This window comes from Heteronotia binoei, chromosome 7 (genome assembly GCF_032191835.1).
Source record: "Heteronotia binoei isolate CCM8104 ecotype False Entrance Well chromosome 7, APGP_CSIRO_Hbin_v1, whole genome shotgun sequence".
In the NCBI taxonomy this organism is placed as follows: domain Eukaryota; kingdom Metazoa; phylum Chordata; class Lepidosauria; order Squamata; family Gekkonidae; genus Heteronotia; species Heteronotia binoei.
The window spans coordinates 60,018,662-60,039,788 of NC_083229.1; the positions used below are offsets into that span (position 1 = coordinate 60,018,662).

Here is a 21,127-nt window from a genome sequence, read left to right on the forward strand (position 1 = left end):
AACTATCACTATGGATTTTTGAGCCTAAAAAAATGGCAGACAATAAATGTAGATATGTTGGTCCAGATCAAAAAATATACACAACTAATTCCACACACCTCATGAAACTTCTTAGTTGTTTTCATAGAACAGCAGTTTGTATTCACTGTACTTTTGAAACACAAGAAATTTCTAAATATGTGTTAAATGCAAACATCTTTTACAAAGGGAAGAAAGGAAAAGTTTCACTGAACATATGCAGCCTATTTGTATTTGAATCTAGTCACTTAAATGTGTATCTAAACAACAAATATCTATTTTTAGGCAAAGCCTTTATATTAGAAATGTGAGATTGTCTTCTTTGGGATCAAACGGGGGTGGAGGGCAGCTTGCATGTGGTTTTGTTTGTAGAAATCTCCTGAGAATTCATTTTATAAATACACACCAGTTGTGTCTTGAGATTTTTATCTGTTGTTCTTACTAATGCTTTTTAATGGAAGAGAACATAAAAGTCAGCACTTCCATTGAAGGAAAATAAAATTTTCCCAACATTTAAAGCACATTTTTCAACAAGGGGGGGGAGAGGGACAATTCCCCCATTCTTATCCAAGATGTGTGCATTTGTGATTGTGAAAGTGATATTCAATCTGTTGGTATTATGGGCACCTGCAACATCACTAGTGAGCCAAAGACTCTCCATCCATGCTTGCACTATTATTTAACTTGGTAAGTTGTATTTTAATGACTCTTTATAGACTAAGTCATTCCACATTATGGGACTTGGAGGCAGCGCTAAATAGCTTTAAAAAAGAAATATAAATCAGACATATTGCCGTGTTTTATTGGAATGTTGTGTTTCCATTCTTTGATGGAAAACATTATTCCTGAATTTCTTTTTAAGGTGAAAATTGAGAGACTTTTTGTCCATATTTCACAGAGCTGGTGCTGGATCATCATGTGATGAGCCATGAATAGAAATGAGATTTCCACTGAGCATAACAGGCCGTAACTTAAGGATAACAAAATACCACCAAACACAAGAAATGTAAGGTAATTCACTCAGCATTTTCTTTCTTACTAAACTGTTGTTATGGTAGAGGAACAGGGTTTTAACATGTTTGTATTTCGTGTGAATACACCTGAAAGTCATGACAACTTCTGGTGACTGACCCCTATAGGTCTTTCAAGGAGGTCTCCCATCCAACTACTTGCCAGAGTCCACTGCTTAGCTTCCAAGATTCAGCTTTCCTGGAATATCCATCTCAGGATGAGGAACAGTTTTAATACGACTAGGTAAGGTGAATGAATATTGGAATGAAGCTGTGAATAAGCTGGAAAGCATTTAAAGACAACTAACAATTTTCAAATGTTCTCAAAAATTAATCCTTCAAACCTGAAGGCTATTACTAGTCATTATTCCATTTCAAACACAAGGCTTCATAAATGACAGTTCTAAGATAGTCCAGTCTACTTGGAAGCCTGCCCAGGTCTAGTCAATAGGGTTTATTCTCAGGAAAGTGTTCTTATAATTGCATAGTGACATCCTATGCACAATTACCCCCTTAGCACCACTACATCCTAGGCAAAGTTAACTCCTTTAGCAATGGGTTTAGAAGGGTGTAGTCAGGATTTTAAAAGTTGGGGGGGGGGCACACTTTCCTATCCACTGTGGGGCTAGCCACTTCTCAGAAGCTTTTCAGGGCAGGTATAAAAGCTGGAGGTTCTGAAAGTAGCCAAGTCAAGGCAGAAAACCCTAAAACTTTGGGCTCAAGAAGGGACTGCACCTTGCACGCTGTAAGGAAAGCCCCCTACTTTTCATATATATGAACATCGTTATCACCAGTATGGTTGCCAGGGTGCCTGGAGTTTTGGCTCACACACATCTGCTCTGAGAAGTGGACTTTGCTTACAGTTTCTAAGGCTTATGTGGATACTATAAGCCTTAGCTTTGCAGCTGCATTCTACACCTCTGGATGGGTGTTAGCCAGAACTCTGCTCCTTGTGTGCCCAGTCTTGGCCGCTGCAGTAAAGGAAGCCATGCCACCATGAACTGTACAAGCAAACAGTTTCCAGCCTGTTTCCATGAACCAAAGGCTAACACCACCAGAATCCATCTTGCTTTCCTGACTCCATATCCAACAGCTGCTTCAGCTTTTGCATAAGGCAATCAAGCTTATCCAGGCATGGATCCTGCCAGACCACTCAAGCCTTTGTCTAACAAAACCCAGGACAAAGATTGGTGCCAGGAAGAAGACTAAGAAAGAGGAAGACCATCTCCTGCATGAGCCAAGTCTTTTGTCTAATCCGGGGGATACCTAGGTCAATATTCGATTCTCTTATTGTCACCTTTTCAGATAAGCCCATCTAATCTTAAGTGTTCCCCACCCAGTAATCACTTCTATTCTGTCACTTTGGAGCCTACCCGACGGCCTGTTTCAATCTGGAAATTCTTTCAGGTACCCAGGATCCAGGCAAGTTCATTGGTCAAGACAGGTACCCAATTAGGTGCCACCAAGGAACTTGCTATTGGCTCTGCAATAGTCCAGCCCTCCTGGTCATTGCAGAGCCTCCCCTTTCTCCTCCCTCCTACCTCCCATCCCTTGAGGGCTCAAGGGAGTCCTTATAACCTCTGACCCAACTACACTCATGTGCGCTTCTAGCAGTATCCCAATTCCACTGTCTAGATCCATCCCCAATTCTGGCCACAGTTTTGGGTCCATTTCCCCCGTCCTCTTTTGTCGCCATTGGAGCCTTCCTTGAAGACTACGATAGGTAATATTGCCCTGTGTGTCTACCCTTATATGTTCCCCTATCCATCTATCTATATTTCCTAGGACTGTGTGTATGTATGGTTGTATGTGTATTTTTATCTTGTATGGAAGACTATATTTTTCTTAATAAATTGTAATTGGTTTTACTAAATTAGAGTCCCAAATATCAAAGCATCACTTTTCTGGACGTGTATTCTTGTATACATTCGTAAAAGATTCCTAGTGAGCCAAGTGCCCACCTAACTAATTCCCCAACCTCGTTTGGAGGGCATTTAGGCTAACAACGCAAGCAGGGGTTTTTCCTTCCACCTCCCTATTCCGCATTCCAGTGCTTTGCAGCCAGCAGCTCCATCTGTCCCCCTCCCGCCCTGGCCCATTCCACTTGGTTTCCTCCACCTCCCACTCCTTCACCTTCCTTTTCTCTGCCTGTTGCTTTTGCTGCTGCAGTGCACTGTGCCCTGCTCAGCTCTCCCAGTACTGGCTGCCACTGATGATGCTTTGCTGGCTCAGCCATGACAAAAAGAAAAAAAGCAGGCTGCACCTTGGAGAGCTCCTTGGGAGTTGGGGGGCACTGGCTGGAAGTCAGGGGGCAGCGCCCCTACAGTGCCCCCTGTGGCTACAGGCCTCGATGTAACTGTTCAGATTTACACTGATAGTCTCAGAGGGCGTTTTCGCACTGACCTTAATCAGCAGCGACGCTCTCTTCACCGCGCAGGATCGGCGCGGATTTCGCACTAATTGCCGCGGAGCACCCGGAAGAACCGGAAAGTCCCGCGGCTTTTGCGGCGCAAACAGAAACCGCCAAAAAACAGTTTCCATTTGCGCCGCAAAAGCCGCGGGACTTTCTGGATCTTCCGGGTGCTCCGTGGCAATTAGTGCAAAATCCGCGCCGATCCTGCGCGGTGAAGAGGTGCGTCGCTGCTGATTAAGGTCAGTGCAAAAACGCCCTTAAAGTCAGTGGCTGCAGAATGACTGATTGCTCAAATATTTATGGTTTAATGTATTATTGCAGTGTTTAACTAGATATACATGAATGATACAGATATATGATCACCCATGACATCTCATCCACATTTATGTATCACTTCTTATTGAACCAATAAATGCCTTTTCAAGTGTACTTATGGTGATTTATGTGTGTATTTTTACAAATCCTTGTAAACAACTGCATCACCTCTTATTTCACCCTTTGTTCTTATGAAATGCCCACGATGAGCGTAACTTCCAGTTACTATTCCCTGAAAATCAGTTTTTAAGATGTTGCAATAACTGGTCTTTTCATACTGGGCTATGTTCATGTGTTTGTCACTAAAATACAATCACATTGTGCAAGTCAGCCCTTTAAAGAAGATATCTATATTTCAGCCTTTACAGAAGAGAATGTTTCAGTGGATTGATATATTCTCACCAATACCACACATGAAAATCACTTTACTGGAAGTTTACATCATTATGCCCCACAGACAGGAAACCATGTGAATAAATATATAGAACTTGTTGCAGATTTGCTTCTGAGCTTTTCAGCTGTTGCAAATACCAAAACACCTGAATAAGTTAATGTCAAAAGTTCCCAACCTAACCCTGGCTAAGGACTTTTGGATGGAATGCTTGCAGCACAATAAAATTACAAAACTTCACCATAAGGCTGTCCTCATATTAGTCTGGTGGGCTATCACCAGCACTTTCTATCTATCCCAACAGTTTAGGAGCAAAAGAGCAAGTCTCCCAGCCTTGCAGGAAAATTAACATGAAAGTCAACTATGCAGGGCGAGGCCTGCAGAACGAGTTTCCCAAACAAAAGACAAATAGCTGGTAGGTGGTTACTGCGTCAAAACACTGGAATTAGGATTGAGGTCAATTGAAGGCAGGAACCTCAACAAGTAAAATTTAATTAATTTATTAAGGTGCAAAAATATAATTTAAAAAAACAAGACTGAGGGGAAACAAATCTAGGAATTAAAATACTATCTAACACAGTTAGCCAAATACAATGATTCCAAGTTACCAAATGTTACTCCATCTCAGGCTGAAGGATCTCAGCATCAAGCAGCTCGTTCTCCAGAGCTAGCCAAGACCAGTGAGCTGTCTGGCCCACACGAATAAGCAATCAAGATGGCTGCCAGGAGCATAACAGCATCTGTATGGGAGGTAGCACAGTCACCATCAAACAGAACTCTAAAAAGAAAACCTAACTTCTTTATGCGTCCAACATGATTCTGGGCCTGAAGAACCAACGAAAACCCTTAAAGATGATGTAACTCCCTATTGGTGGACAAATAAGCTGTAGGGTGACTTGACCAGGATGAAAGGAAAGGAAATTTACTGCAGTTTGTCTCAGCCCCTTTCTCAAAGGTGAAACCCATCAACCTCAATTGATTGAAATGTGTTAATTGGAAGTTGGTGCTAAGCACTCACTCCTCTACACAGCTGCATGTTATCTAAGAATAACAAGGTCATCTTGCTTTGCTAGCTGTCTCTCTTTTATCTCTGGAAAGTCTTTCTAGGCCACATCTGAGGCTTGAACCAAAGATTTTAAAATGACCAAAGTTTCTAGGGAACCATTTTCTTCACAGTCAGCATCTTCAACATGTAGCTGCTTGAGCAGCAGAAATCCTAATAAGTAGAAAAGGCAGCAGAAAATTGTATGACTTTCAGGGGTATAAACTAAAAATAGCCAGATTGAGCACCCAGTTTAAAAAATATTGTGAAGCACAGCTATGGCACTATGAAAAACATGGTACCATCAGTTTGAACTTTTTATTTGATTTCTTTCTCAGCCTATTTTTTCCAAACACTGCAATTCTTGAATGAGTAGACTTTTAAGTTATAAAAATACTGAACATGTGAATAAAATTCAAAAGTTGCTAAATGCTTTGTTGAGTATTAATGTTCTAACCAACAATTAAAGAAACTGAAAAATTGCACTGCACACTTCCTAACATGTCTTGCTCAAAAGAGGATTGAACCCTAAAAATAATAAAACCTTTAGGATTCATCAACCTTGAGAGTTGATATACCCTATATAATACATATCCTGTGCAGGATAGTTTAAGTTTAAGTTTATTTCAATTTATATCCCGTCCTTTCCACCGAAGTGGCTCAGGGCGGCTCACAACATATAAAATCTAACATAGAATTTTAAATTTAAAATACATCAATTACAACAGTTTAAACAGTAAAATAATAAAACATTTAAACAGCGATCTATCAAAATACTACACTGAACCTTCTATAGAATTTCTAATGCCAGTTAATTATAGGCCAGCGGATTTATGTGAATTATCCAAAAGTATAATTAATAAAGGCAGAAGGATTAAACAATGCCATATACTCTATCACACCCTGCTATTTCAAACTAATGATCACTGAACATTTGGAATCTTGATGCTTGCGGGCAACAGTGGGAGGGCTTCTGGAATTCTGGCCACCCTAGGTGGACCTCCTGATGACATCTGGGTTTTGGTCACTGTAACACAGAGTGTTAGACTGGATGGACCATTGGCTTGACCCAACATGGCTTATGTTCTCATCTATTTTAGTTATGGATGGAAAAGATAGGTGCACCCCATTGTTATAACCATCTTGATTGGAGGTGGGATAGTGTGATTAAAACAAATGAAGACTCTGTTTCTTAGCTTCTATAAAGAGAGCAGCCAGGGCTCAGGTTCACAGTCCCTTCTCTAGAAAACTCTCTTTCATGAGCTCAGGTGCAAGATAGCTTTACTATGGGTGTGAGCTGGTAAGCTGCTTTATGCAAGCTCGGATGCCCCCGTTTTATTAACATCACTCTGAGTCGCAGAGCTGAGACTTTGTTGATTTAAATATATATTGATTTGTGCCTGTTGCTGCACAAGAGTAACAAGAAGTCAACAGATGCCAGTCCCCAAGAAGTTAACAATCTAACATTTGACACAAAGGCGAATATGCAGCCAGGAAGATTATGCCGACACGTCTATGTTAATATTAAAAGGGGGTTGGCATAAATCCTGGCGATTCCCAACTCCGGTTAAAACCCTCCGTGGGCCTGAATCTGCAGCCCTAGTGAAGACAACTCCACTCCTATCCAGGGGTCAACTGGTTTAGTCCACAAGCAGCAATCCTGACGCCGGCCAACGGAGTTCCCCCTGAGGGTCTTGGTCTCTCCCTGCCCGGCGGTGCAGCGAACCCCTTCCCCAGCCGCGGTGCTTCCCTCGTTACGTCAGTCCAGGAGGCGCCGGGGAGTGCGGGCTGGCGGGCGGGCAGGGCGAAAGGCTTTGCTGGCCGGCTGCCTGGTGGCAGGCCAATGGGGGAGGCGCGAGCCCGACTCGGTTGCGAAGTGCTTTTGGCAACAGGCTTGGTGGCTGGTCCGGTCGGGCCACTCGCCGCTCCTCTCGGCGGTTATGTAACGCAGCGCGAAAGGAGGGCCGGAGAAGAAGCTCCCTTCCAGCCGAGCGGGCGTTGCACGGCAGCAGCAGCAGCAGCAGCCCACCTTGCCTTTCCTTCGCCGGGCCCCGCAGTAGCCGCGCTGCAATGAGCCCCGAGGACCCGCCGCCTGCCCTGCCCGGGAACCTCAACGAGCTGCCAGACGAGGCGCCCGTGGTGAAAGCTGCCGTGGCGGAACTCCGGCGCCGAGCCGAGGAAGAGGCCCTCCAGCCGTGGCCGCTGGCCCTCTCGGACGCCTTCCTGGTGCGCTTCTTGCGAGCTCGAGACTTCTATCTGGACCAAGCCTGGAAGGTAAAGGGCGCGAGCGGACGGACGCCAAGCCTCTCGAGGTCTCTGGGCATTACTGGCTCCTCATCGGCTCTCCCCACGGACGCCGCGCTGCTGCTCCTGCCTCCTTGCCTGTAACTGCGAGGCGGTGCGGTGCGGTGCGGACGCAGCCAGGCGACGGGAGGGGGTGGAGCGCTCTCTTCTCCCTGGGCTGGGATTTCCTCGGGAGAGCCCGCCGTTTCCCCAAAGGGCTAGTTAAGGAGGTCACAACGCAAAGATGAAGATGCAGCAGCTCCATAGCGGAGGAGGGAGTTCGAGAGCACGGAAAGGACTCACTCTGGCTATCCTGAACTGCCCTTTCCTCGGCACCCAGCGTACTGAGCTCTCTCCTCCTCCCACCCCGCTAAAGTAGATTAGGCTGAGATAAATGCTGACTGGCCCAAAGCTACGCAGCGAATTTAATCGTTGACTGGAGAGTTGAGCCCTACCACCTTAGCATTAACTGCCACACCAGCTCACACATCCATAGGCTCTTGAAGCCTTTCTGTGTACTGTATGGAGAAGTGCAGGTGTGGATATTTTTCACTGTAGGGGAGATGCTCGCTAAGGTTTTACTTTAGAGGTAATACAGTAAGCATGGCAGTTATTAATACAGTCCTGTTTACCTGATATGTTTGCGATTGAAAATGTGGTTGTAGCACACCTATGTACACATTCACACAGTGTTCTCTAGGTGTATCTTAGATAAGTGAAGGAATGCTGGAAGTGCCTTGGAGTCAGAATCTTATAGCATACAACTCTTAACTGGCAGGATATTATATAAGGTGGTTTCACAGGAGTAATATTCAGAAATGGAAAGGACTCATATCCTTCTGCTTTACCTTTTCTGTGTACTGTCTGAAGAAGTTGAGAAGATCTGAAGCTTATGTGTTTTGGCAAAGGTGTTTGCTGTGGTTTTGCTTGGGACATGACATACGAAGCAAGGAAAGAGAATATGAGTCATTTATTTATTTCAGTCAGTATTACTATCTAGTATGAGAAATCGCTCTGAAGTAGTACTGTGCACGGATGAAGAAGGCATGGCACAGGGACAAAATGGACTTCTGTGTGCATGTGTACAACTGTTACATATTGAGAATTTGCCATATTTGGGAAATATTACATCTGCGAAATTGTTTTCCTGGTTGCCCTTATGTATTTATTTATTTATTACACGTATATCCTGCCCTATTTCATGGTGGGTGCAGAGTGGCTAACAGCATAAATAAACTACTATCAATAGGTAATTAAAGTCAGTTACTAAAACAAAATGGCAGCAAAACATAGGTTGCTCAGGACAGTCCAATACATTACAGCTTGGATATCAGCAGGATAGTAAGCATCTATAAGCTTGTTATGGGCAGGGGACACCAAGACGGTAGAGACATCCTCCGTTTCAACTAGAGGCCTGGCAGAACAGCTCTGTTTTACAGGGCCTGCAAAACTGTAACAAGTTCCACAGGGCCCTGATTTCATTTGGGAGCATGTTCCACCAGGCTGGGGCCAGAAAAAGCCCTGGCCATGGTTGAGGCTAAGCGGACATCTTTTGGGCCAGGTACTACCAGTAGGTGCTGGTCTGTGAAGAACATAAGAGAAGTCATGTTGGATCAGGCCAGTGGCTCATCCAGTTCAACACTCTGTGTCACACAGTGGCTAAAAAAACCCCAAGGTACCATCAGGAGGTCCATCAGCGGGGCCAGGACACTAGAAGCCCTCCTGCTGTGGCCCCCACAGCACCAAGAATACAGAGCATCACTGTCCCAGACAGAGAGTTCCATCAATGCACTGTGGCTAATAGCCATTGATGAACCTATGCACAAGGCTCTCCAGGGAATATACGGGAAGAGACGGTCCCAAAGGTATGCATATAAGAATCTAGTTTAGAAACAACAATAGTTCTTCTTTTCAGAAGAAAAAAAAGTTTATAGAACTGACAATAAGCTTTCAGCAATTAAAATGCGAACTCAGAGCAATTCAGTCGATAGCTATAAACCTGTGCAGGTTGTGTTAGCTTCCATTACTGACTTCCTTTCATCAGTGACAGAGTGGCTGGCCATATAGCATACTGCTTTGGGGGGAAAGCCATGCCATCTCCTTCCTTTTTGGAAAAGAGAGAGCCACTTACTCCCAGCAGCAAAAAATTGAATACTTTCCATAGCACAGAGCTGAACAGAGCAGCATTTTGAGAATATTTGAGTTACTATGACATAACCACTGTTCTTGTACATTGACGTGTTGGGTTACCCCCATGGTAGACCTAGCCAAAAGTGATATCTAATCCATTGATTGCTTCTGTCTCTCAGATAACATGCATATTTTCAAAATTAAGAAAACAGGAAAGCTGTTTTGTTTCATTGTTATATAATCTTCACGACTGAAAGTGACATGTGGCAATAACAACTGGACTTCTACCAATGTGTTGCATTCATCTTCTGATTTTTTTGTGAATACTAAACAACTGCCTTCACTCCAGACAGTTTCCAGTTTCACCCCAAGGAGTCTAGCAATTCAAAGAATGTAACAAGTATTATAATAATACCCATATCGATCTTGCAAGCTTTTCTTGAACAGCCATCTCTAGTTAGAATATAGCACCACTAGATTGTATTGTGACTGTAGTTTTTATATAATCTTCAATAGGAAGAATATCACAAATAAGGTATTTTTGCAGAGTACATGATGGGAACAAATTTTGCAGTAATATAAAGTGGTTACAAGAGCCCCGTGGTGCAGACTGGTAAAGCTGCAGTACTGCAGTCAGAGCCCTCTGCTCACTACCTGAGTTTGATCCCAGTGGAAGCTGCTTCAGGTAGCTGGCTCCAGGTTGACTCAGCTTTCCATCCTTCCAAGGTGGGTAAAATGAGTACCCAGCTTGCTGGGGGGAAGTGTAGATGACTGGGGAAGGCAGTGGCAAACCACTCCGTAAAAAGTCTGCCGTGTAAACGTTGTGAAAGCAACGTCACCCCAGAGTCAAAAACGACTGGTGCTTGCACCTTTACCTTTAAAGTGGTTGCAGTTGCACAGGGGTGGGGTGGGGGGTGGGCTCCCTCTGGGTATCCTACCCCCCCCCAGGGAAAGTGTATGCGCAATACATAGCCTCTCCTCTCCCGGTGTAGTGAACGCCGCGTGGTCACTGTCTGGCTATGCCTGGCAGATGGTCACTGCAATGGCCTCTCCTGCATTACTGCATCCATAGCAACACCTTCTCGATGGCCCCCCCCGTTTTTCACAGAGTTTGCTACGTCATGGTGCGACCGAATTGTCTGGCGGTATAACCGGATGGGCAGGCTGGGCCCACCAACCTCGCCAGCCTACGAGAAGGAAAACTCTAACATCAAACCCGGGCAGATAGAGCTTGTTAATGTAACACCTACCACCTGGAGGACTCGCTGCCGGCGTCCCGGCTTACTGGGCCATGGTAGATGACCCCCAGGTGAAAGGGTGGAGCCAGTACCGCGCACACTGGGCTTCACCTAAAAAATTCCTCTGCGCAGGCCTGAAGGACATATCCACATACACAACCCACAACGCATCAAGTTCTGCAGCGATGGGCAAGGGGCGAAACGGCAGGTGGAAGGTGCCACTGGAAGCCGCAGTCCCGATCCTGCATGTAGGCGGTTCAGGGTATTGGTCGCCTGATGCTAACCCGGAGACGAAAGCATTTTTCGGCAGCACCCTGAACGACCAAGCAGCCTTATCTAGGGACAGCACTGCTTGCTCCACACAGAGAGGGGCCTAGAAAAGGTGGCCTAAACAAAGCTCATCTCCTCCACCCCAGTTGGCTAGCCGCGGTCAACGGGCATCCTTACTTGCGGTCAAAAAATAACAACAAAGAAAAGGCATGCACCTGCCTCACAAAGTGTGCAAAGACTAAAGCTTGCGTGTTGGAACATCAGAACCATGCTTGACACAGTAGACAGTGGTCGCCCTGAACGACGCTCTGCTCTAGTTGCCCACGAACTTCTCAGGTTGAATATAGACATAGCAGCTCTCAGTGAGGTCCGTTTCCCTGAGGAAGGTAGTCTTCAAGAACACGGTGCTGGCTATACCCTCTACTGGTCAGGTAAGTCAAAGGCTGAGAGCCGCCTTTCTGGTGTTGGCTTCATGGTCAGGAACTCCATTGCCTCCAAACTCGAAAACCTGCCAACAGGTCACTCAGATCGTATCATGTCCATGCGCCTCCCACTTCAAAACAAGCAGCATGCAACACTCTTCAGTGTGTATGCCCCAACCCTTCAAGCAGATCCTGCAGAAAAGAACAAGTTCTATGCTGATCTACACAACCTCGTACGGAAGACCCCTACAGAGGACAAGGTGATCATCCTTGGCGACTTCAATGCCAGAGTAGGTAAAGACTCGGAAGCCTGGAAAGGAGTACTTGGCAAACACGGCATTGGCAACTGCAATGACAACGGGCGCCTCCTGCTAGAATTCTGCATGGAGCACCAGCTCACCATCACCAACACTATCTTTCAGCAGAAGAACAGTCTGAAGACAACCTGGATGCACCCACAGTCCAAGCACTGGCACCTTATTGACTACATTCTGGTGCGCCAGAGAGACCTTCGAGATGTCTTACACACCCGAGTAATGCCCAGTGCAGAATGTCATACGGATCATCGTCTTGTACGCTGCAATCTCCGTCTTCACTTTAAACCCACACCCAGGAGAGGAGGTATCCCTCGGAGGAAGTTTCAGGTTGGCAGTCTCCAGTCAGCCGAAGTTAAAGCTGCCTTCCAGGCAAAACTCCAGTCAAGAATTGAGGACCCCAGTTGCCCCACAGATCCTTCTCCAGAAGCACTCTGGGAACACCTAAAAACTACCGTCCTGCAGATCTCTGAAGAAGTCCTCGGGTTCTCCACAAGGAAGAACAAGGACTGGTTTGATGAGAACAATCAAGAGATCCAAGATTTACTGGCGAAAAAGAGATCTGCCTACCAAGCACATCTTGCTCAGCCCTCCTGTCCTGGGAAAAAAGCAACCTTTCGCGCTGTATGTAGCAACCTCCAGCGCAAGCTTCGAGACATTCAGAACGAGTGGTGGACCAAGCTTGCTGAGAGAACCCAGCTGTGTGCAGACACTGGTGATTTAAGAGGGTTCTACGAAGCCCTGAAGGCAGTATATGGTCCATCATATCAGACTCAGAGTCCCTTGCGTAGTGCAGACGGCCAAGTGCTCCTCACCGACAAGGCATCCATATTGAACCGGTGGTCGGAGTATTTTCAGGTCCTCTTCAGTGCCAACCGCGTAGTTCAAGATTCAGCAATCCACCTCACCCCACTTCAACCAGTGAAAACAGAGTTGGGTGAGATCCCCACTTTAGAAGAGACTGTTAAAGCCATCAAGCAACTGAAAAGTGGCAAGGCAGCAGGAGTTGATGGAATTCCACCAGAGATCTGGAAGCATGGGGGCACAGTACTACATAGCTCACTTCACAAAGTACTTGTCACCTGCTGGGAACAAGGCAAATTACCACAGGACTTTCGCGATGCAATCATCATCACCCTATACAAGAACAAAGGGGAAAAGTCAGACTGCTCCAACTACCGGGGGATAACCCTGCTCTCCATCGCAGGCAAAATCCTTGCCAGAATACTCCTGAACAGACTGGTGCCCACCATTGCAGAAGAACTCCTCCCAGAGAGCCAGTGCGGCTTCAGAGCTAACAGGAGCACCACCGACATGGTATTTGTTCTCAGGCAGCTCCAAGAGAAATGCAGGGAACAGAACAAGGCTCTGTATGTGACTTTTGTCGACCTTACCAAAGCTTTCGATACCGTTAGCAGGAAAGGCCTGTGGCAAATCTTGGAACGTTTAGGATGTCCCCCAAGGTTCCTCAGCATGATCATCCAGCTACACGAAGACCAGCGAGGCCAAGTCAGACACTGCAACGACCTCTCGGAGCCCTTCCCAATAGCCACAGGTGTAAAGCAAGGCTGCGTTCTCGTGCCAACTCTCTTTACGATCTTCTTTAGCATGATGCTTCAAAGAGCCACAGTAGATCTAGATGATGACGATGGTGTCTACATCCGCTATCGCACCGATGGCAGCCTGTTCAACCTGAGGCGACTAAAGGCCCACTCCAAGACAATGGAAAAACTCATCCGAGAGCTACTGTTTGCTGATGATGCTGCACTCGTCTCCCACTCAGTATCAGCTCTGCAGCATATGACGTCCTGCTTTGCAGAGGCTGCCAAGCTATTCGGCCTAGAAGTTAGTCTGAAGAAGACAGAAGTTCTCCACCAGCCTGCACCCCAGGAAGATTATCACCCTCCCTGCATCACTGTGGGTGAATCAGTTCTGAAGACAGTCCAGCAGTTCAGCTACCTGGGGTGCATCATCTCCTCAGATGCTAAGATCGACAAGGAGATTGACAATAGGCTGGCAAAGGCAAACCGTGCCTTTGGCCGACTGCACAAAAGAGTGTGGAGCAACAAGCATCTGAAAAAAGGCACAAAGATCAATGTTTACAAAGCGGTTGTGATGACAACCCTCATCTACGGCTCCGAATCATGGGTTTTATACCGTCATCACCTGCGACTCCTCGAGCGCTTTCATCAGCGCTGCCTTCGCACCATCCTCAACATCCACTGGAGTGACTTTGTGACCAACACTGAAGTTCTCAAGCGGGCGGAGGTTACCAGCATCGAGGCACTGCTGTTGAAGACGCAGCTGTGTTGGGCAGGACATATTTCTAGGATGGAAAACCACCGCCTTCCCAAGATTGCCCTGTATGGCGAACTCTCCACCGACCATCGAAATAGAGGGGCACCAAAGAAGAGGTACAAGGACTCCTTGAAGAAATCCCTTGGCACCTGTCACATCAACCATCACCAGTGGTCTGACCTAGCCTCAGATCGCAAAGCATGGAGGCACACCATCCACCAGGCTGTCTCTTCTTTTGAGAACACACACATAGTTGGTCTTGAGGACAAAAGGAGATTGAGGAAGAATCGCACTGCTACAGCACCAACCCTAAATCAGACTTTTCCCTGCAGCCACTGTGGCCGGACCTGCCTGTCCCGCATTGGTCTTGTCAGCCACCAGCGAGCCTGCAGCAGACGTGGACTATTGAACCCTTCTTAAATCTTCGTTCGCGAAGCCAAGCCGAGAGAGAGAGAGGGTTGCAGTTGCACAGTTCTGCCCTTTGTACATAGCCACAAGTTACTGAGGCAAAACAATCATGAAACTGAACTCAAATTCCAGCAGCACAGTTGACTTTTAATCCATTAATTCTAATTTATTGATTCTGACTTCAGGACATGTTGAAAATGCAGTGATGGTAATAGTCTGCTGTTTTGAATATAATATAAAAGATGGTTTGTTTAAGCAAAGTGGAGGACTCAGTAGGAATCTTTTCTCTTTGACCCAAGAGAGGTTTTTGTTGTTGTTCAGTCGCACAGTTGAGTCTGACTCTTTGTGACCCCATGGCAAAGTCATGCCAGGCCCTCCTGTCTTCTACCATCCTCCAAAGTCTGCTCAAATTCATGTTTGTTATTAAACAAATACCACATTTCTTGAGGGAGAAAACTGCAACTCCCAAAAGTGCTTCAGAACAAGGGTGAAAGAAAGAGAGAGAGAGAGAAAAGTTACCAGGAAGTTGATACAGGCCCAACCAAAGATCATCTTTCAAAGGTTAATGTTAGGGAGTGATTTCCTCACTTCTGTGGATATGTTTACAGTTGGTATAATTGCATCATTTAGCTGTTGATAAATTCTTTTGCAGTAGATAACTAACTCAGATGTATTTGATAACAGGCTAAAATACCTTAAATGTTAAAATTTGGGGGGAGATTAAATATATTTTGCCATGACCTGGATGGCCTAGGCCAGCTTAATCTTGTCAGATCAAGGAAGCTAAGCATGGTTGGTACTTGGATGGGAGGCCACCAGGGTTGCTATGCAGAGGCAGGCAATGGCAAACCACCTCTGAATGTCTCTTGCCTTGAAAACGCTATGGGGTCGCTATAAGTCAGCTGCAACTTGATGACACTTTCTACCCCCACCAAATATATTGTGGTAGATTTTTCATTTACCTAGGAAAATAATCTGCTTTTAATTAAAATAGTTATTGTAAACAGTTCCATTTACTCTTGCAATAAATTACAGACATTTCCATCTCTACAAGCAGATATAACCTATTAAATCACATACATCATTCAATATTATTCCAGTTAAATAAAAGATATTTAATAACATAGCCCTCTCACTGTTCTCTGGTTAGGCAATACCTTTATCTGTATGTAATATTGTTAAAGTCTGCATTACCTTTTCTAGAACATTTCTTGCAAACTTTCTTTTATTCTAATTGTAGCAACTACTGTTGTTATCAATTCTAGATTTTATAAAATGAACAATGAGAGCAGTAATGATGCTCCGTGGTATTATTATTGTGAATACATATTTCTGTTTGTAAAGTGCCATCAAGCTGCAAATGACTTATGGCAATCCCAGCAAGGGGCTTTCAAGGCGATTGAGAAGCAGAGGTAACTGGCTCTGCAGAGTCTTTCTTGGTGGTCTCCCTTCCAAGTACCCACCTTTTTTTTTGTTTATTTATTTATTGTATTCATTTTTTAGCCCGCCCTTCCTGTAGGACAGGCTCAGGGCAGTCACGTCATAAAAACAATCAACAATAAAAACAAGAAAAGACCAATTTAAGTATATAACATCTAAAACTACAGGATGACAATAGACTAAAATGGCAGGTTCTGCCTTGCTTAGCTTCCAAGATCTGACGAGTTTGGGCTATGCCATGTCAGCTTCCGTCCCAAACAGTTATTTACATCTGGAAAATACATTGCTTATGATTTGACATTAATTAATATGTAGCTATTATATAGTATTGCTAATCAATTTTGTCTTTAGGAACTAGTCCTACCCTATTTGAACACTACCCTTTTATTAGCTTCATTTATCATCCACTTTTCTCAGTGGGACTCAAGATGATAAGAACTGTTCAGCATTGTAAAAAATCTGGGTACTATATATTAAGCCATGGATAATAATAGAAAACGTATTGTAACCCTGTTTCTCTCACCAATCCTAGTTGAAGGAAGAAATTATGAGGCCTGGGTTTGATAAGGGAGTTGGACAAAGAAAAAGTAGCAGTACCTCCAGCCCACTGGCCTCTACTTCCTAACAAAAGAAATGGCCAGTAAGCAAGAAGGGGGGGGGGGGGAAATCTACAATAATTTCAACAAGGAGAGACTGGGAATCAAAAAAAGGCCACACATATACAAAACACAAGCTTAGGTAACATGAAATTGGAACCAAAAAGATTATAGAACTCTCTTACTATCTGTCTGAGGTCTTCTACAAAGCTGGCTCTCTGCTGTGCTCCTGCAGGTCTCTTGAGACTTTCTCAGGCTTCAGTGTTCTCTGCAGGAATTAGATGGCTTTTCTTTCTTGTCTCTCCTCAGAACTCTCTTCAGGACCCTCCTATGGCTTCCTCACAGGGACATAATACCTCCTCTCCTCCCAAGACTTCAACAAAGGGCCAAACCCATGGGGTTACATTAATAATAATAATAATAATAATAATAATAATAATAATAATAATAATAATAATAATAATAATAATAATAATAATAATAATTTATTTATATCCCGCCCTCCCCACCAAAGCGGGCTCAGGGCGGCTAACAACATTTTCATAAAATTATACAAAGTTTAAAAACACATTAACTTTAAAACGTTCCAATTAACCAATACAATACAAATTTCGAGGTGCTAATTCCATTTATAAATGATGGTAGCAAAGTCACCCAACAGCAGTCTCTCAGTCAACAAAGGCCATCCTGAAAAGGGTGGTCTTGCAGGCCCTGCGGAACTGGTCAAGGCACCGCAGGGCTCGCACTTCTTCCGGGAGCTGGTTCCATAGGTGTGGAGCTGCGATGGAGAAAGCCCGTGTACGAGTGTTTTGAAGTTTGGCCTCCTTTGGTCCAGGGATAGTCAGCTTGTTCTTCCCTGCTGACCTCAGTGCTCTCTGGGGTTCGTATGGGGAGAGACGGTCCCTTAGGTAGGCAGGTCCTCGGCCATATAGGGCTTTAAAGGTAATAATCAGCACTTTGTAACGAACCCGGTAAGTAACTGGCAACCAGTGCAGTTTGCGTAGCCCCGGCTGTATGTGCTCCCATTTTGGGAGCCCCAATATCAGCCTAGCCGCTGCGTTCTGCACCAGCTGCAACCTCTGGGTTCAGCACAGAGGCAGCCCCATGTAGAGGGCATTACAGTAATCCAATCTTGAGGTGACCGTTGCATGGATCACTGTTGCTAGGTCCCGGTGCTCCAGGAAGGGAGCCAACTGCTTTGCCCGCTTCAGATGGAAAAACGCTGACTTGGCAGTGGCTGCTATCTGGGCCTCCATTGATAATGAAGGCTCCAGTAGGACTCCCAAGCTCTTGACCCGGTGCGCCACCTTCAGAGGCACACCATCAAAAACTGGGAGAGGTATTTCCCTCCCCAGGGTGCCGCGACCCACGCAAAGGACCTTTGTCTTCGTCGGGTTCAGCTTCAGCCCGCTCAGCCTAAGCCAAGTTGCCACGGCCTGCAATGCCAGGTCCAAATTCCTTGGGATGCAGTCAGGCCGGCCATCCATTAGCAGATAGAGCTGGGTGTCATCTGCATATTGATGACACCCAAGCCCATACCTCTGGGCAAGGGGGCGCATATAGATATTAAATAGCATCGGGGAGAGAACTGCTCCCTGCGGCACCCCACAATCAAGTGTGTGCCTCTGGAACAGCTCACCCCCGATTGCCACCCTTTGTCCCCGACCTTTGAGGAAGGAGGAAAACCATTGTAGGGCTAGCCCTCCAACCCCTATGTCCGCGAGGCAGTGGGTCAGTAGCTGATGGTCGACCATATCAAATGCGGCCAACAGATCTAATAACATCAGCACCGCCACGCCGCCTTGGTCCAGATGCCGCTGGCAACCAGCACTGTCCAGATGCCAAGGCAACCAGTACTGTCTTCGTCCCATGACCTGGACGAAAGCCGGACTGGCAAGGGTCTAGGATGAAAGCATCATCCAGAAAACCCTGCAACTGCAACGCCACTGCCCTTTCAATGATTTTACCAAGAAACGGTAAATTAGAGACCGGTCGGTAATTTGCCAATTCAGCCGGGTCTCCTGTACTTTTTTTCAGGAGGGGGCGGACCATAGCCTTTTTCAAGGGTGTTGGAAAACGCCCCTCAGAAAGGGATCTATCTATGATGTCCCGTAAAGGACATCTAAGCTCCCTTTGGCAAGATTTAATCAGCCAAGAGGGGCAAGGGTCCAAATCACAAGTTGTTGGGCGTGCAGAAGAGAGAATTCCATCGACTTCCTCCAGGGTGAGCGGGTCGAAACGATGCAGAACAAAATCGGAAGACAGGCACGGAGCCTCAAGTTCCTGTACTGTATGCAATGTGATGGGCAGGTCCTGGCGGAGCAACGTGATTTTATCTGCAAAATATTTCGCAAAAGCCTCGCAGCCTATCTCTAATTCCCTCACATTTGGTCTGCCTTGAGGCAGTGTGGTAAGACTTCCAATTATTCTAAATAATTGAGCTGGGCGCGAATTTGCAGACGCAATCCTGGCCGCAAAGTAAGCTTTCTTCACCGCCTTGACTGCCATCTCATAAGACCTCATAAACGATCTATAGGATGTTCTCGTCGCTTCATCACGAGTATGCCACCACTGCCTCTCTAGTCGTCTGAGCCCTTGTTTCAGCTGGCATAACTCCAAGGTGTACCATGGCGCCAGCCTCACACGAGGGTGTAGAGGACGTCGAGGTGCAATCTCGTTGATTGCCCTGGATAGCCGGCTTTGCCAGGCCTCCACCAGGTCATAAAGAGAATCGCCAGGGGGCCAGGGATCCCGCAGGGCCATTTGGAACCGTTCCGGGTCCATTAGGCTCCACGGGCAAGCCAAAATAGGCTCTCCGCCCATACAGGGTTGAGGCGGTGTCTCCGTGTGGGCCTTGAGAGCTAGGTGATCCGACCATGGTACCGCTTCTACTGCGATATCATTCACCAAAATCCCGGACGCAAAAATCAGGTCTAACATGTGCCCAGCCTGATGCGTGGGTGTCGTGACAAATTGAGAGAGTCCCAGAGTCGCCATGGACGACACCAGATCCATTGCCTGATTGGAGGCTGCGTCATCAGCGTGGATGTTGAAATCACCCAGGACCATAAGCCCTGGGTACTCCAACGCCCAGCCTGCCACCGCCTCCATCAGGGATGGTAAGGCGCTGGCTGGTGCGTTAGGCAGACAGTACACCAGCCAGATCGCTAATCCCTCTCTGACATCCCACGCTAGGCCAGCACATTCAATACCCTCGATCGTTGGGGTCGGGAGAGCTCGGAAGGAGTAACCCTCCCGTATGAATGCCACCCCTCCCCCCCGCCCGCTAGTCCCTGATTGATGAAAGAGTAACCCAGGGGGGTCATCTGGGAAAGAGCCACTGTCTCCCCATCTCGCACCCAGGTCTCGGTCACGCAAGCCAGTTCCACGTCCTGCCGAAGCAGGAACTCCCTAAGGGTTGAGGTCTTATTATTCACGGACCTGGCGTTGCATAACACCAATGATGGAGACGGGCACTTCCTCTTGGCCCCACTACCTGTCACTGTTGGGATGGGAAGTAGACTGGCAGGGGGACGAGCACTGTTTTGTCTCTGCCTCCTTCCGTTACTCTTCTGTCTATTCCCACCGTCATACCTTCCCCTCCCCAGGAGCACTGGAATCCCTTGGCCCAGCATCCACACCTATGCCCGGGGTGATTTTTCTAATCCAGGACAGTCTCCCCCCTCCCATCCAGATTCTCAGTCTGCAACTTTTCTTGCCTCACCATCCACTTTACCCCCTTGTTGTCTGACTCACTATATATTAGATCAAATTAATTAATTTAAACCCACCCTACTATTCCCTCGAATTGATTAGTCAAATTAATTTATTAATTTCCATTTCTAGCACATTAATAAATAATTCCCCCTTATAATTTCCTAATCAATCTGCTAAAAATAAATATATAAATATATCTGTTTCAATATATAAATATATAACAACAATCCAATTACTAATCAATCCGTTAAAATCTAATTAATTAATTAATAATATATTCCAGATAGCGGTCAGTAGAGTCTTTAGTCCAATAAAATAGAAGACTAGGATATTAAAGCCAGGAGGTAGATAGCAGGTATAAGTCTTGAGATGTTATTTTAAAGTGCAGTGCTTATGGGTAGTCGCGGTTGTTCTCTCAGGCTGTGTTCTCAAAGTGCAATGCAGTTCTCAAAGTGCCGTGCAGGTCGTAAGGTGCGGTACAGTTCATGTGGGCGTGACTTCCTTGGGGGCCTGATCACAGCTCAGGCCACCCAGGGGGGGTGAGACCTCCCCTGTGTCCTCCCAGCTGTCTGAGTTAGCCCCTGAAGCCTCAGCCTGGGAAATCACAGCCCCAGTCGGGGAGCTCCCAACTGCCGGCTCAGCCATGCCCCAACTAGCAGCCACAAGGTGAAAAAAGAGGAGGGGGGAAAGATGAAAGTTGGGGTGCCCTCCGGGACCGATGTCCTGGGACCAATTCGCCCCTCCAGCTGCTCACTGCACCCACGGATCACCAGCCTCCGACATGGCAGCCTCTGGACCCCTCTGCACGGCATACTCATTGCA

At 46.2% G+C, this 21,127-nt stretch overlaps 1 protein-coding gene across 1 annotated transcript in view; it reads left to right on the forward strand.

Moving 5' to 3' along the window:
• Positions 1-6,563: 6,563 nt before the first annotated feature.
• Positions 6,564-21,127, forward strand: part of TTPA (alpha tocopherol transfer protein) — a 32,340-nt gene continuing 17,776 nt past the window's right edge. Inside the window, exon 1 of the mRNA XM_060243708.1 lies at positions 6,564-7,463. Coding sequence (XP_060099691.1) covers positions 7,260-7,463 — 204 coding nt within the window. The 5' untranslated portion in view covers positions 6,564-7,259. The remainder of the gene's footprint in view (positions 7,464-21,127) is intronic.